This window comes from Balaenoptera ricei, chromosome 14 (assembly GCF_028023285.1).
Source record: "Balaenoptera ricei isolate mBalRic1 chromosome 14, mBalRic1.hap2, whole genome shotgun sequence".
Lineage (NCBI taxonomy): Eukaryota > Metazoa > Chordata > Mammalia > Artiodactyla > Balaenopteridae > Balaenoptera > Balaenoptera ricei.
This window is the reverse complement of record NC_082652.1, coordinates 74,971,877-74,989,791: the sequence shown is the minus strand read 5'-3', so window position 1 is coordinate 74,989,791 and position 17,915 is coordinate 74,971,877. Positions and strand designations below refer to the sequence as shown.

The following is a 17,915-nucleotide window of genomic DNA, read 5'->3' as shown; positions in this document are numbered from 1 at the left end:
CCTTGGAGAGAAAATGGAATATAGCTGGATACAAATGCTCTATAATTACTATCAGGAAGCTTAAAAATCACAACCCTGTTCTAATTCTGTGAAGTTAGTTGGTTGCTTGCTGTTAAAATATCATTTTCCTCCTGACACTTTCAGGCTGTTTTTAAAGTGGTATGTGTAAATGTTGAGTAAACTGAAAGAATGAACACTGGTTAGTTCACCTCAGAAACATTCTGTGGCACAAGTGAGATTTGAATGGAGGTTTGAAAGAGAGACAGGCTGCTGTTTAAGTGGGGAAGGGGCAGTGTGGCTCAGGGCAGGGCCAGGCCGCCGTATTTTTGAACAGACCTGAAGCTCTGGAACTGGCAGTGGCTAGAGATGGGGAGAGAGGAGAGGGCAGTGGGGAGAGGCCCAGATGCCATGGGACTCTCAGTGTACATAGGCTGAGTTGAGGGGAAGATAGCGATGAGGATATTCTGCATCTCCAGTGCCTGAAGAGTGGCGGCTCACAGTGTGTGGAAGAGGGAAGAGAGGCCTGAAAGGTAGATTGGGGCTCGATTAGACGTGGGCTGGGGATCAGGGGATGAGTATTTGCAAGCTCTGAAGGATTTTTTGAACACAGGAGCGCTCTGGGCTTTAGAGAGCTAAATTCTGACAGCAGTATATGAACATTCTGGGTGGGGCTGGGATGAGGAGGAGAGAAAGGTGGAAAGCAGGCATCTATACAATTTCGTGACATTTTTACCACGGCAAAATAATTGAGCTTTGAGGATGTGTCCTATCCAAGCACTGTACTTGCATCTTAGAAAAGGAATCGGCAAACGCTGGCCTGGAGCCGATCTAGCCCACAACCCATTCTTACAAATAAAGTTTTATTGGAACACAGCCTCACCTGTTCATTTACATACTATGCGTGGCTGGTTTGGCACCACAACAGCAGAGATGAGTAATTGCGACAGAGACCACATGGTTGGTAAAGACTAAAATATTTACTCCCTGGCCCTTTAAGAATATATTTGCTGGGACTTCCCTGGCGTCCAGTGGTTAAGACTTTGGCTTGCAATGCAGAGGGTGCGGGTTCAATCCCTGGTCGGGGAGCTAAGATCCCACATGCCTCGTGGCCAAAAAACCAAAACATAAAACAGAAGGGATATTGGAACAAATTCAATAAAGACTTTAGAAAAAAAAAAAAGAAGAATATATTTGCTGACCTCTATCTTAGAACATTGTTCTTAGTAGTTAGTGGTGCCATTCTGGAAAAGTTAACATAATCAGAAGAGTTCAGACAAATTGTGCATGGATAGTCTTAAGAAAGATTAGGTCATGTCACTTCCTATGATGAAATATACCAAAACTTTGTCTTGTGTTGAAGCCCAGGTCTTAAGTCATCGCCTTGATTATCTTATTTCTGTCTCTAGTTCTGTCTCCATTTCTGTGGTCATTTCCATTTCCACCAGCTACACTGAGTACCTACTATCTTCTGATCCTGTCTGACCCATCCTACTATCCGTAGTCAAGAAATTAGAATCCCAGTGCTAAATAACATGTTTAGATTTCCTTGCTGCGTACTCAGGAAGAGTAATTTCTCAGCCAGCTGTTTTAAGTTCTCCCAGCCTGTTTCCTATGTTTGTTCCCCAGAGTAACTGTTCCTTTTAAAACTCTCCACAATCCATTCCTCTTTTCCTCGCTGTGTCTTTGTTCCTCTTCCCGCAGTGTCTTTTCTACTGGAGGCCTGTGGCATCACTGAATCTGTAGCTCCCAGGTAGTGCCTGCATTACCCGAGCTGTTCCAGATTCTCACTGGAACCTGGCCTCTTAGGGATCAACCATCTGACAACTCGCCATGTTTAGGGAAGTCCAGCCATTTTTTCACCCAAACCAATCACAGATAAAAAAAAATGTAAACCTTCATGCATGTGTTTAGATGAACATACAACTAAATTCTTCATAGACTTTACAAATTCTGCCTCTTCAAATATGTTTTGAAGGACTGAGAGAATAATTAGGGAGCAGCAGAAGTTCTGTGGAAAAGATGTGTTGAGCCCTTTGTGTATTAAGGGTCAAATTTTAGGTTTCTTATGAAGCACTTACAAGATCGATGGTTCTCTTAAAGAGCAGTCCAGAGGCACAGGAAAAAAGTTGAGGACAGGACTGAATATGCAGGTGTAAGAGTTATATGTTCACTAGGATACAGATGGAGAAGTTATCTTCATGACGGGAGCCTTTGAAGTCATTCATGTAAGCATATTCACTAGTTAATTAATCGACTACTTAATTATTTAATCCAGTTGGCATTTACTGAGGACATACTATGTACCAGGGCGTATTGTACTAGAGGCCAGAAATACAAAGATGATTGAGGCTCATTTTCTGCCCTTGAGGAACCCCCAGACTACAAGGGAGAAATCAGATGCGTAAATACTTCCTTGTCATTCAACGTGTAATGTTGCAGCAGGTGAATTTTTTCAGAGGAAGTGCAAGGAAAAGTCTAGAAGGAGCAGGACTGAAATTGGAGAGGACTGCAATGAGGGAAGACTGGGGAAAAGAAATAACAAGAAAGAAAAAGCATTTGAGCCTCATTAGAGAAGATAATTGACCACACTATGGAAATCAAGGTTTAGAGACAAGAGGTTAAAATTAAGGTTAAAGACAAGAGGCAGTGGAGAAGCAAGGGCCGTGGGCAATCTCAGAAGAACGGAGATTTCAGTTGTTCAAGAGGGCACCCTCGAACACCCTCTCCCTCCTTGTACAAGTATGTATGATATGTATGTGTATTGCTTGTATATAATAATATATCATATCCCATCTTAATGTAATCATGTTATAGAATATATATTGGATTCATATATAAAATACTTTATATATAATACATATTTTATATATTTTATATATTACATAATTGTATATATACAATTAATTAAGGCTCAGGAAGTGTTAGGAATTTGCTAAGCACTTTAGATTATCTAAGTGAATTCTTACAACAGGTAGTAGTATTATAATACCAACATTTTTCAGACAGGGAGCCTGAAGCCTGCCAAGGTTAGACACACTGTACAAGCTTATGCAGGGGGTAAGTGGCACTCACACCCAGGCCTGCCCTGCATGACTGAGTTTAGAAGCGCCTTTGGGCTAAGTTTAAGAGATCAGATTTGATGTTAAGATGAACTGGAGAGAGAAAGAGATTGACTCCTTTTCATGGTGGGAGTGAGGGCAGGAGGGCCCGAGTGCACAGAACAGAGGCAGCAGTGTGTGGGGTAGAGGCTAAGCACAGGTTTTGATGTCAAGCCTAACTGGACTCCAGTCCTGGCTCTGCCACTTGCCAGCCACATGGCATTGATGAGGCCACGTTTCCACCCTGAATGTCCCCGTGTGTCCATTGGGGTCCCATCTTCTGCCTTGTTAGTACGTATGTAAAGGAACTGCGGTTGTGCCTGGCTCTTGGAAGACACTCAGTTACGGTAGCTGCTACTACTGTCCCTTTCACCCTCACCACCCCTCTCATTCCACATTTCCTCCTCCTCCTCCGTATCCTCTTACTACTACTATTACTATTATTTTTTTCCTTCTTTTCAAAACAACTTTTTAGTGAAGTATAGTTGATTTACAATGTTGTATTCATTTCACGTGTACAGCAAAGTGATTCAGATATATATATATATGTATATATATATTCTTTTTCAAATCCTTTTCCATTACAGGCTATTACAGGATATTGAATATAGTTCCCTGTGCTGTAGAGTAGGTCCTTGTTGTTTATCTATTTTATATATAGTAGTGTGTATCTGTTAATCACAAACTCCTAATTTTTCCCTCCCCTCTACTACTACTACTGTTATTATTATTATTATTATTATTATTATTATTATTATTATTATTAGCAGCAACAGTACTAGGAATGACTAATGGAATAGATTTATCCTAAAACAACAAAACAAAACCCAGAATAGTTATTTAAGTCCTCAACTTGATCAATAGCAACGGTTCTTCTGTATCATTTCAATATTTAGTGAGCTGTTGCCATGGCAGATCTCAGTGCGAGGCTCAGTGGGAACTTAAGATATGGATAAGTCTTTGCCTCGTTAACTACCACATAAACTAATTTGGCCTTCATGCCACATATTCCTGAAAGAGAACTTTAGCGGGGAAACTGTTAATGCTCACTGAGCGCAGACCTCTTGAAGCAGGAGGCCATGTGTCGCTCTGGAAGGGTAGTCCGGACTTAATTTCACGATGATTCAAAGATTTCATTATGTATTTGCTGCTTCTCCAGATAACCTCCATTTCCTCATGTCACGCGGTAGGCTGTCATCTTATGTACAAGTTCAGATATTTATCAGGATACTTTATTTTAGTAAATCTCATACCGTTGGCTCTTCGACTTTATATGAGCACCTGTTTGAGTTGCTGGTTAGTAAGCAGGATGAATGAAATTCTGGCCCCTGTCCTCCAGAAAAAGAGTCTCTACATGAAAATGGGTTTTATAGATTCTTGCTTAGAGGGAAAGGTATTTATAACAACCTTGAAGTGGAACCTCTCCCACCCATATGAAGAAGAATGACATGTGACAGTTCACTCTTCCTTTATTTTACTAAAATAGCAACCTGGCCAAATATACTTTTCAGCACATTTAATATAGCCACATGTTTATATTTATAGGAGAAGTGGTGCTCATTCCCTAGTATGTTAACAGGTCTTATTCAAATTTGTTCTGTTTTCACTTCGGAACAAAATTGCTGAAGAGAAACATTTTAAGGCAAGTAGTGATTACAGCATACTTATCAGGTTATATATTAAATAAACTTCCTGAATTGAGAAGGTGCATAAACTGAAAAGCAGGTAGTTATCTTAAATTCTATATTGTTTATATAAGATTTCTTCAAATCCACTTATGCTGTAGGTTACTCTTTGCTTTTGTGTTTCCTTTTTGCTAAATTTCTACCTTCTCACTAACAAATGCAATCCTTCTTTGAGTATGTAATAGATGACCTGGGATTCCAGAATGGATTTTCAGAAACCAAGGAAAGACCTCCTCACTTTATTGTATACAATAAATAATGTATTTTTTTTTAATTTGAGAGGTAGTCAAACAGGTGAATGCATAAATCTTGTCAACCCTTGGGCAGTTGTAATTTCCATACCAAAATGCATGAGTTTTTACCTGACTATTACTGTGTTATACATTAAGTATAGTTACCATGACAACCTTTGCATCACATTATAACATTTAAATATAAGGTGTTGTGTGTCTTCATAGGAAAAGACAATATATTTGAATTTTTGAATGTATGGTGAAATACAATCACTACTAAAATGAATAATTTTGTTCAAGGTCAATTGAATTCTTTAGGAGTTATGCGAATTTCCAACCAAAACTGTGAAGTGCATTTATTTTTTGTGATGTCATGGGGGAAGCAAAGTTTTTTTTTTTAAATTGTACTTGAAAAATACCACATAATGGCCATTCAGTGCCTATAATTGGCCTTGCAAAGGGAAAAACAAAATTGAACTTTATTTGATGTCATTTTTCAGTGGCTAATGTAGTAGTAAGAATTTGAATTTATTTAACATCACATGATTGATCAAATTCTATCAAATATAATGCATTTCTTATTTTTGCATACCCAGTCGGTTAACTGTGACTAGTTTTGATCTCACGTATAGTTGAATTAACCGTAGCAGTTTGCTCATGCTTGCAAAAGAGCAAAATGAAATGAGCCGTTGATGTAATCCTTGTGGCACTTCCAGGAAAATGGCCACTTAAGCTGAAATTACAGAGATTGATTGTTGGCCAGTTTTTTATTAAGCATGGAAGAAAACTAGCCATTTCTTCTTGCCAGTGTAGCTCTAGGCCATGAGGACTGTCACCACTGTTTATATAGACTGCCATATTTAACTCTTTTTCAGTTCTTTCCTAGTGACTTTTCAAAATTATTATCTCAGTATATACTTTTCATTTGAAGGTGGTGTAGGGGATCTAACTGACATTCACAACTTTTGAGGAATCTTTTAAATAATAATCAGCGGATCATAATATGGGGCCACGAATTGGAGGAAGGACAGTGTGTGCTGGGCTCCAGCTCTGCTGGACATTGTACATGTGTTGTTTCATCTGCTCCTGATAACTCTGTGATAGAGCTTTTCTTATTCCCTTCTTACAGAGGAGGAAAATATGGTTTAGAGCAATTGCATAACCAACTGCCACTCACATTTCTCGTATGCCTCTGAGCTAGAGTTCGACCTTTCTGTCCGACCTCAAAGCTCTCCATCTTACCTTAAAAGGTTTGGATTCAACTTCTGACTTGTTACAATTCGCATTATACTTTTAAAGTAGAAATGACAGACGTTGACCAAAGTCCTTAAAAGAAAATTCGTTGCTAAAGGATAATTTCAATAATTTGCATTTCTCTCCAGTATAACAGCAATCTTTTAAGTCCCTGATTACGAAAGTTCTCCTTGCCATCTTATCTTTCTAAGTTTCCCGAGTCCTCTTTTGTTGAAGCATAAGACCAAATCAAAATAAACTATAAAGGTATATTCCTGGACCTTCAGGTATCAGGAATAAAGAGTGTCCAGAGACTGACCTTCAGTTCTGAGCTTTGAAGTTCAAAAGCGGACAGGTGGAAATACTGTGTTCTTCATTGCCCTTTGGTGCGAGATATCTTCTGGGTTGCAGAGTAAGTGCCAACAGCAGCAAAATTATCACCCCCTCCTGCTACTATAGTAAGTCAGCAATGGCCCTTCTGTGGTCAAAATGGCAAATTCAGCAGCAGCTTTTCGACAGGGATTTGCAAAAACTTCCCCATGGCTGTTAGGAATCTTATTCAGCAGTGTCTTTGAAAACCCAATTCTGTGCAGAATTAACTATGTAAAAATGACCTCGGTTGTGAATTAAGTTTTTTAAACAAATCTAATTTATAATTTTTCTCAATGTATATTTTGCATTTGGCACTGCAGTCTATTAGATCGCTCTACATATATCCTGCGTTTGTAAGTTTTAGAGTGGTTCAGAATTTTATTTCCATATTAACAGAAAACCTTGTAAAATTCCTGGCTATAAAGAGTCAGTTCGCTATACAAAGCCACTATACATTACTTAGGTTTGTGATGAAAGAATGGAATTGCAGCTGTGTGAGTACTAGAATACCCAAACATGAATTAGACTCACAAGCATTTGGCAATAGTTCAGAAAAGGAGCTTAATCTGGTTTCATCTGAGACTGCTTTTCTGTTCTCCAACATCCCCCCCAAGATGTTGTGTCTGATATCGGATCACAACGTAATGGGAGTGACGCAAAATCAGAGAAAACCCTAAGAAACCAGGGTCACATTTGATTTTCCCCAGAGATTCCCCACCCCCCCGCCCGCCCCGGACTTCTTTTTTTTTTTTTTCTCTCTCCCAGATTCCAACTCTGAAATTCAAGGTCATCCACCTATTAGGTGAATTAATTATAAGCCAAAAAGCAGCATTCATCGTATTCTGATCTCACTCATATCTGTAATTAAGGGTAAATATAATCTTCCTTTTTAGAAATGTACCACCCACCCATTACATTTAAAGTGCTGACTGAAATGAAATAATAGTTCAGCGCAAGATGATTTTAGTTTAACAAGAAAAAAGTTGATCATTTAAGCTTGAAGCAGTTAGTTCTATTTTTGATTACCATTCAGTTATAAATCTAATTTGAGAGAGATGCTGCTTTTCTGTTACCCAAGTTTAATTCATGGTTTGCATTCTTGGTTGCATAAGTAAAGTTTGATGGTTGATCAAGGATGTTCAAAAAGCTCCCCACAAAAGCAATAGGGAGCAGCGTTGAGAATGTGTTAGAAAGATAGTCTGAGACCCAGATCTGATGTGAAACAAAACGTTTCATTGAAAGGGCCCCTTACAGAATGGCTGCATTTGGCATTTGAGTGGCTATGTTGGGACTGGGCCTTTGCTGAAGAATTGATTGCAGAGGGTGGACCCCCAAATGTTTAAATCGAGTTGACAAAGTCAGTATATTTTATTCTTTGGTTAGGGTATTTTAAGTCACAATGGTTGGTCTTTGGAAGAAAATAAGGAGCGAATAAGGGGAAGAGATCGGCGCATCACGTTGCAGGCAGTTAAACAAAATGCTAAACTCTGGCTTTAAGATTTACAGGTTAGCTCTGCGAGATGCCACATCTTGCTTCCAGTGTTTCCTGGCAGACTAAGGCAGCTCTCTACTGGGACCCAGCATAACCGCAGAGCATGAGCTTGCACAATGTGAAAACCCGAAAACCTTTATAATCCTATTTAAGGCAAAGTTGCCCATTTTGAAAGTAGACTTTAGCTTTTGCACTTAACTTTTACTAAGTATAAATTTGTCTTCAGATATGTATGTATATATGTATATACATATATACGTGTGCATATAAATATGTATATATACATGTAGGTAAATTCGTATATAAATGAATGCCATATCTATTTTGTGCAATATTTAATTTACCTTAGTAAATTGAATGGCATTAACTTTTTAAAATTCATAAACTCAGGTTTTCAGCCAGTGGAAAAATTTTTTTTATCTTTCTCATAGCTGAAGAGAGTTAAGTGCGTGATGTAAAGGCCAGACAATAGTAAATGGTCATTGTTCATTTACAAATGTATTCTACAATAGGAACTCATATATTTTTATCTTCATTTTCCCTAGGGGGGTGATTAGAGCCTCCCTTAAGTGTGAGGAAATGCTTATTTTGGTATGCTTTAGAAGAATGATTCTATTGTCTGAGTAAAAGAGAAAAAGGAACAAACAGATCTAAAAAAAAAAAAACAAAAGAAAGAAAGATCAGCGCAAGCCACTACATGTTTGTAAGTGCTATCTGCTTTGAGTCCTGTGTCACTATACATAGTTCATGTCATGTAAGAGTTGGATGCGTGATTTATTTACAACTGGCCCATGAAATGACTTTCTTTAAAATTAACAGCAATAAGGTCAGCCACAGCCAGTTAGCTATCTAGTTATCATTTTATATTTTTCACAGCTCTATTGTGAACGCTGCTCAAACACAGTACAGCAAGCCTGTTTGTTTTTATGTTGACCTATTGAATGCATCTACTTTCTTGGGAGGGAAAACCTTTGCCACCAGGACCAACAAGAATTAAGCAATGGTTAAGCTCATTAAAAAGACAGGCAAGCACTTCGACCTATCCGCTCAGCCCTTTTTGGAATATTTTGTATAATTTTAGAAAAAGAAAATTGCAGAAACAGGGGTAATGTCTAAACTACGGAGTTATCAATAATATCATTTTCAAACTCCTCTTTCCAATGAAATGAAGGCTCATTTGTAGATTTCCCAAACTGTAAAGAGGTTGTGATTTAAATCATTCATGGCTTTATTGATGGAAATTGCAAAGAAAACTTGGACTTAAGTAAACAGACTGTCAGTAAGATTTACCAAGAGCGAAATTTCAGGTTGAGATTCTAAAATTTTTAAATGCCACTCCTAGAGTGATAAAGAAATCATTTGATGTTATACTGTTGGATTCCTGATTTATAGAGAACTATTTTAAAGAACTCTCTATTTTAGTTTGTCATTGCCTTGCATTTTGTTATCTTTCCTAAATTCGGAAGAGGCAGTAATTGAATATTCGGATGTCAGATTTTTGTCTGGTAAATGATCTGGTTGTATCAGGTATTTGGTAAATATTAAGATATTCGAAATGAGTTGATACTCAAAATGTCCTTCCATCCTAAAATCTCATCCTCGAAGTTTTATTTTAAAGTAATGTTTATTATGTGTCCCTTGGAAAAGTCTTAAACTGGAAGCTGTGAAGGCAAGCTTGTCAGTAGCTGATTAGTCCTTTATATATGACTCATCCAGCCCTCACAAAAACCCCTCGGAATAGAGAGGTTCTCTTTATGATATTTAGCTATATGGCGGTGGAAAGGGGAGGTTTGAATTTTTGATTTTCCAGCTTATGGGTCATATTTGACCAACTGCTTTCACTAGAAGACATGCCACTTTGTTGAGCTATTTAGGAATCAAAAAGACTGTCTTAATTTAAAACAAGGACCCTTTGTTTTAGTTGGTGACTGCCTTGTGAAATTTTTCAGTTCTCAGCGGGTTAACCAGGGAACAGGGGCAGAGTCATAATTGGCCTATTTAGAGTATTTTGCATGTGAATAGTGTGTTAGTGAAGCATCCCTAAGTCTGTTGTGAGTGACATGGTGATTAGAATTTAGATTAGGGAAAACACATTCTGTACTTTATCAAGGACAGTAATTAGTTCAGTCAGTAAAAGTTGATTACAAGTAACGATAAAGTTAGATTTTTAGTACTTAATTTTAAAATTTCTTTATTAAATAGTAAATTTGTTCTGAATATAAATGGTAGTATCTACACTGGTTTTCTTGCATATCAGAATAATTAAAAGAACAATGTGTTCAATGCAGAGTATAATCAGGCGATTTATATATTATGGGTAAGTTTCTGTGTAGCTTTTAGAGACTGTGATATTATTATATAATTTTTCGTATGTCATCATTTTCGAAAGTTCAGTGATTTGTCACGCATGATAAGTTAGTGATATTTGGGAAAGTTTTCTAGTGTTCAGGTAAATGTTTCATTTGTGGGGATGTGTTTTAGTTTCTGATAGTCCTCAAGAGGGCATTCTGAAGTCCTTTAATGTGTTCCTGTTAGCTTAGAATGCCTACTATTTCTATAATTTTGGGAGTCAGTTTGAGGATTTGAATTTCCTCCTGGTTCAGTTGGCATTTTCTGTTCTGGGGGTGCTGTGTGAATTCGTGGAGGGTCATGCAGAGAGGCAGAGTTCCCAGCTGAAATGAGCATCTACACTCTCCCCCAATGTGAGCAGCAGGGGGAAATTGTGTGCATTCGAAAAATCAGATTCTCCCTGGTTCTTGTTAAGGGAAGGGCATGACTAGTTCCCAGATATAAGCCTATCTCTAGATAAAGAAAATATTAGCCTTGCATAAATGCCCTTTACTTATAAGATGAAAATGTTAGTCGTCTTAAAAGATGAAAATCTCATTTAATGAACATCACTGCCTACCTTCCTCTCCAAAGTAAAGAACTAAAAATTCACAAACTTTGGGATAGCTTCTTAGAGGGCTTTTCTTTCGCTTTCTGTCATGTTGGGTTTTAATTGTTTCAAGCTTAGCAGACGCTGTTTCCTTTATTGCATTGGTTTAAGTACTAACAATCAGTTGGGGAGGGTGGCAAATGTAAAAACTTAACCTTATATGTTTGTTTTTCCTTTTTAACCTTTTAGCAGAGTCTCCTTGGAGGTGACATGGATATGGGCAACCCAGGAACCCTTTCGCCCACCAAACCTGGTTCCCAGTATTATCAGTATTCTAGCAATAACCCCCGAAGGAGGCCTCTTCACAGTAGTGCCCTGGGTAAGGTATTCCTCTGTTTGAATGCCTGAGTTGATTATTAGTAGCTTTTTCTTCTTTTTCTTTCTTTCTTAATATCATCCTCTCAAACTGTCCTCACCCCACACCCCTAAAAAGCCATAAAATTATGCTCAACTGTCGGGCTCATGACTCTCTCACCACCCCACCCCAGTAATACGTTGGGTGGGTATGTTAACTTATAGTAGCAGGAGAACTATTTTGGTGTATGCTTATTTCTTGTTTTCTCTTGGCCGCCCATCTAAGGAACCTCTTTGAAAAACCAGAGCATTAAAAAGTTAAATCTCTTCATTTTTATGAAAGAGGCAGGATTTGATTTCTGCCAGAAGAAAAGATGATAGCGGTACCGACATTTTGCTAAAGTCACGATTTGAGAAAATCTGGTCGGATCTAAATGGCTTCGTGGTAGAATCTCTTTTAGTTAGGAGAATGGGCATGCAGGGGGCCTCACAACATCCTCATTTTCTTTCAGAGGTTCAGACAAAGAAAGTTCGAAAAGTTCCTCCAGGTTTGCCATCTTCAGTAAGTACTGCTTGTTTCTGCTTTGTATACTGTTTATTTTGTTCTGCTTTGTATTGATGCCAAGGAGATAGGAGTAAATGAGGTTCCATCCGCCAGAGCGGTGTGTTTATCTAGAATGTGGCCGAGGTGGGAATGCCCTGCACCTCCAGCCACCTGACCCACGTTGGAGTGATTCATTGCATATCCTGGAAGACCGGGTGGGTGTGTTGATATTCAGCTGGTTAAGCTCTGAAGAGAGCCTTGAAAAGGTGCCTGAAGTTCGAGGAGTTTTACCTGCACAGAGCTTTCAGGAGAATGAGTATTAGTTTCACGTGTTGGTTAAATTCTTTGTCGGTATTATGATGATTTATGGATTTGCATGCGAAAGGAGATTTGTGGAGAGGATTTAGGAAAAATTTACATGGGTTTCAGCCCAGAGTGCAGGGAGAATGTCTCTATTTTCTAGAGTGGGGACTGAATAAAGGCTGCAAAGGTAGCTGCATCAGTAGCCATTTGTGTCTGGAATACCAGGTGGCAACTAGAAGAATCCAGCTGGAACCAAAGGCATTCTGGGTCTTTTTAATACCTGGTGCTATAAGCAGGGGTTGCTGCGGTCTCTCCAGTTGCCAACATAGCAAAAGTTGGTTGTAATCATAGTTAAATACATGATATCTTATTTTCAATCCATATATATATATATTTTCAAATTCGAGCTCCTAGATAATTTAATTTTGTTTAGAACTGGTCTGTTTCTAGAAATTTCCCCCTTATGTAGAATAAAAATATGAGTTTCTCTTTTCTTTCCTTGTCTCCTGCTTACTTTCTCCTTTTTTTTGTTCTTCCTTCCTTCCTATGATATATTTATATATATATATATATATATATATATATATATATATATATATATATAGTTTTAATTTAATTCTGTGTTCTGTAGGGCACTAGTATTCATTGAAAAGAATGCTAATGAGCCTTATGAGTTCTTGTACTCTAAAATAAAATTAGATTTCTGAAAATAATATTAGCAATCAGTGTTCGCATATTAGTTTTATTTCATTTTTAATAAATTAGAAGAATAATAGGTTTTGCAAATGTGCTGAGATTAGATTAACCCAAACACCTGTGTGTTTGACTTGATTTCAGTTCAGTGCATCCAAAAAATTATTAAGCGAATATATCAGAATAAGTCTTATCAGGGAGAAAAAACAAATTTTGTATGCTGATTATCATAGACTCGGTAATGTTGAAGAAGCGTCACAAAATTATCCATAAATATATAAAAATATTGTGTAAATAAAACTGCCAATGGTGTATGAAATAGTCGCTTTGGACTACCAATAAGTCATTTAAAAACATACTGAGTGGTTTATTCTTTGAATTTCTGTGTCGTCTTGAAATTGGCTAATATCCCTGCAGGTTTTTATAAGCATATTTTAAGCTTGAAATTTGTGGTAGATTTAATGTAGATGAAACTTTAGCTTTTAATAGCTTTTATAACAACTTCAAATGATATAGTCCTCACAGCTGTTTACATTTTAAACATGCCTGAACCTAATACGGACAGTATTAAATACAATAAGTGGACCTTTGAATGTTCTAAAATGATAGAATAGCTCTTTGCTATAAAAGCCATGCAAAACTTAAAGCTATAGTACACTGTTTATGCCTCATATTCAAATAAACTTAGTTTATTTTTTCCAGTGCTAAAATTATGCAGAAATTTGCAGTTTCTAAGGAGTGCTTTGGTGTGGCAGTAGATATTATCTATGCATTTAATCATTGTCAACAGCAATTTCTCATAATTCATTGTAAATCTTTAAGTATTTCTGTAGAGCTAACTGGCCACTATAGAAAATTTCACCGGTATAGTTTTTTCCTTTGCTGTTAAGACAGTTATGTGTTGCTGGTATGTTGTCAAATGTTCATAAGTATAAAAGTATCTTTCCTTTCTTCCCAGTAAATCAGGAATTGGAAATGTAATTTGTATTATTTAATTTTTGGCTTTTGGTGGTCAGCTTAGGGTTTCCTCTCCTTTGAGAATTTATGTTGGCTGAACGTTTTAATTGTCCTTAAGGAAAATGTTGGTATTTTGGTCCATAAGGAACGCTTTTTTGAAAGATAAGGAGGAAAACTCAGTTGAAATGGAAATTTTATCCTTGTTATTCTTTTGTTTGTTTTGTTTTTTGTTTGTTTGTTTTAAGCAAGAAGAAGTTAGTTTGGTTGATTTTAGAATCCAATCTTCTATTTATTGTCATTACTTAAACAAATCTCAGCTCTCTTTTAATAGCAATTTAACTTAGTTTATGTTGCTTTGTTATATGAATTGGATTGCTTATTACTGATAACAAAATCCACATGCCTTATCACTGCACAAAATATATGTTTCAATTTGATCTAAAGAGATGATCTGTATTAGATACTGTAACACTTTTGCCCCAGTAGATCTATATTTTTGTATATTTAGACCTCTGCCATGCTTAGTCCTGTTTTTAAGCTCAAATAATTTTTATCCCATAAGAGCTACTTCTAAAACTTACTTCAATATGTATGAATATTTTTATGACAAATAAAAAATTGGGGATAATAAAAGGTTTCTTTTGGAGTGATTATGACTAGATAAAGACATTTATATGTTTTCTTCAATACATATTTACCATGATAAATAGTAATAAATCTGTCACAATCTGTTCTGTCAACTCACTTTTTTTTCTTCTTCTTTTCGAAATGGGCCCTTTCTCTTCCTTAACATAAAGGAAGAAAATTTAAACGGTAACATCTGTAATCAGATATTATTTATGGCACGACTAGGGGGCAGAGACTGGACTTCTCTTGCTGCCATTAGGCTGGATCTTTGCAGGAAATTGGGAGAGTGAGGGGCTGGACTGGCCCTGTTTTTGAAAATAACGGCAGCATCTGTGGGAGAGAGAAAACATAAGCCTGGCCCAACATTGTGCCATGGATCTGGCAGGATCCTTGAATGTGTTTGTACTGCGCGCAGCATCTAGAGACCTCGAGTCACTGTGGAAGCGTGACGGTGATAGGGTGGCGGAAGAACCAGCCTGCAGGGTCGCAGTGCACAGGCGCAGTGGAGGGAAGGGAGTCTGTCCCCTTGGAGAGCAGAGGCCTGTAGTTAGGGCTGGGGTGATGTTTTTTTAAAGGAAAGGCTGTGTGAAATTGACAACTATCTAATTGCCCACAGGAGCCCTGCTTAGTACTGGGGAACATGTTTGTGCTCTCTCTTCCCATTTTAGCATGTTACTCTTTTCAGCCACATCTCAATGTCTTATAGCCCTCATCTTTTGATAGGACTTTAACAATACAGCTTTGTTTTTTTTGTTTGTGTTTTTTTTTTTTTTTTGTGGATGCGAGGATTTATCTTGCCTATCTAATTTCTTGCATCTGCACGTGAACTTCTTTGTTCGATTTCTACATGTTGTTTTTTCTTTTTGAAACCATACATCATCTTGAACTTAATAGCTTTCAACTTTACTGCTCTGTCCAGCAAATTTCCTATCTTTGTATAGCCTAATTTTCATACGTATTGAATCGTGAGTTAGTGCAGAGAAAATTATACCGCGTTAAATCACATTTTTTGACAAAATGTCCATGATTCTTAGAAATTAACATGGAAGCATTAACATCTAGAAAGCAAAAAAAGAATTTTTTTTAATGTGGTGCCGTTTTAAAATATTTCTTCCAAACACACAGAAAAAACACAGAAACAAAAGACATTGTCTTTCAGAAACTTTAGTGTGCCCACCAATATGTAAACACATAAAATCTTCATCTTCTTATAGTTCGGAATGTTTCAAAATGATATACATTTAACCAGAAGCTATTAACAACTACAACCATTCTACTTCAAACATTGGTGGAATTTGTCTCCACTTCTAATTCAATTTTGAAACTTCAGTGACAGTCTCACTAAGATCCCCAGTTAGAATCCCTGAAACTTCAGAATTCTCTGGAAATATGAAGTTTTATCTTTAGAAATAGTCTATGACTTTTCTTATTACAGGCTATCTTTTTTTCAAACTGCACTTTTTAAGAAAGTCTATGTTAAATTGCAGTTGCTTTTTGGTTTGATTTTTGCCTTTAAATTCAGGAAGATCTAACAAGCTTTGTATTAAGTGGTCAGAGATAATTTTGAACACATGAATTTTAAGGAAAACAATCTCAACTATCTTAAAGAATCTAAAATAAGATTTGGACCCTCCAAGAAAATTTGAGATATGAGTTAATCATTAGGTAGACTCGAAAAATAAAAACTCAATGTGTATGAGATACTGGGTTAACCAGTTTTTTAAGGAAAGAATTTTTAAATAAAATAAAATCTTGAAGTCTGGATGAGACATTTTTTCACGGAAGAGATTTTTAGGAATATCAGGCAAAGTTGGATAATGCTGACAGCATTAACTGTTCTCTGTATTTTCCATTATATAAAAACTTTCATATTTGAAGGTTACAAACATGATGTTGAGGTTATACCCTCAGCTATTTTTAGAAAAAAAGGTTTTTTTCTCAAATGCTTGAAGAAATCACAAACAATTTAAAAGAGAAGTTGGTAATTGTTTTTTTTTTTTATCTTATTAGAAGCCCAGAAATTTTATATGATTGAAAAACTCAGTACTTAAAATACCTAATTTCCCCCATCACTTTTGAAATTGATCTTAAGGAAATCATAATGATGCTTTTTCATGAGAACAAAATTTTAACTTGAGTGATAATACAACTTTTGCTAAAATAAAATTTATGTTGATTCTAAAGTGAAGTAGGTGTCAGCCACCTGGGCTCCATCCTGTGTAGAAAAGTCTAGAAGAAGCCAATTGTGAGATAAGCTATAAAAGGATGGGCCTCTTCAAAGTTCATTCCTAGAGAACTTTTTGTGAAAAAGTTTAACTGTAGGTGTTTACATTAAAATGTTAGGATAGCTCACAATAGTTAACTTTAAACATAGTGTGCCCATTTTCTAATGAGTGATATTGAAATATGAAGTGTGGATATTAAAATTATGCTTGTCATGAAAATGTATAGGCAGAAAGAAGGTGAAGGATAATGCAATTAAATCATCCCAAATAGGGCAAAAGAATTATTCACAGAATTCACACGGAATATGTAACATGACATTGGGGAAAACCTTGAAAGTCGAGAAAATATTCATCACAAAGAAAGTATTTATTTTTTTTGTTCAGTTAATACTTAAGTCACTAAACCAAAGGCTTCAGAAGTTTAGCATGTACATTAACCAATCTTTTCCTGTTCACTGCAGTTATAGGTTACAGAAGTTAAGGTGTTTTTTTTGAATTGCTGGTTATAGGAGACTCTCTATATTTAAGTTTTCATTGGGGGTTCTTATTCCATTAAAAATATTTCAAAAAGCATATAAAATTCATACAAATATAAACACCTAATCCATTAGGCGTGCGAATCTCTGAGGAGTTTTCTAAAAGATTTCTATATTTTTTGTCCCAAATTTTGGAATAATGAGGGTTCTCTTCTACTATCCTCCCTGTCTTGAAATCCAATTCTGCTCCCCTTAAAAAGGTGTCTTCTGGTGTGTGTACATTTTAAATATAAAGTGAGAAGAAACATAAGGGAGAAGAAAAACTCTTCAGTTAACTGTGGGTGAAAGGTTTGTGTATTTCTGAGCTCTGCTGGGATTATATTTACAAATGAAAAGGATGTATGCCTGAAACACTCCAACAAGACACGACCACCTAGCTCTTTCCACAGTGGAGACGCCTTCTCAGCCAGCTTTGTCTGATTATTCTACTAAGCAAGCTCTTCTAAGGTGGTACAAATGATGTGTCTCCCCTCCCACCCCCGTGTGTTCTCTTATTTTTAACCAAGGTTTCAATATTTCACCCGCTAAGATTTCTGTTGAAATTTCGGAACAATCGCATTTAGTGTAAAACTGGACTCATTTGTTGAGAAAGGAGAAATACATTTCAGGGAACTGTTATTTTGAACCTTATTTTCTCACTTTTACTGAAGAGTACATTTTGGTGTGAAGTTTTGGGCTCCATCTG

At 36.7% G+C, this 17,915-nt stretch overlaps 1 protein-coding gene across 20 annotated transcripts in view; it reads left to right on the top strand.

Moving 5' to 3' along the window:
• Window positions 1–17,915, top strand: part of TCF4 (transcription factor 4) — a 355,534-nt gene that overhangs the window by 215,936 nt on the left and 121,683 nt on the right. For 14 of the 20 annotated variants that reach the window (XM_059895588.1, XM_059895581.1, XM_059895582.1 and 11 more), the window contains 2 exons: window positions 11,241–11,370; window positions 11,858–11,907. The exons of 2 other annotated variants lie outside the window; for them this stretch is intronic. In XM_059895588.1, the coding sequence (XP_059751571.1) occupies window positions 11,241–11,370; window positions 11,858–11,907 (180 nt within the window). The remainder of the gene's footprint in view (window positions 1–11,240; window positions 11,371–11,857; window positions 11,908–17,915) is intronic. 4 more of the 20 variants (XM_059895586.1, XM_059895583.1, XM_059895598.1 and 1 more) reach the window with 1 other exon arrangement.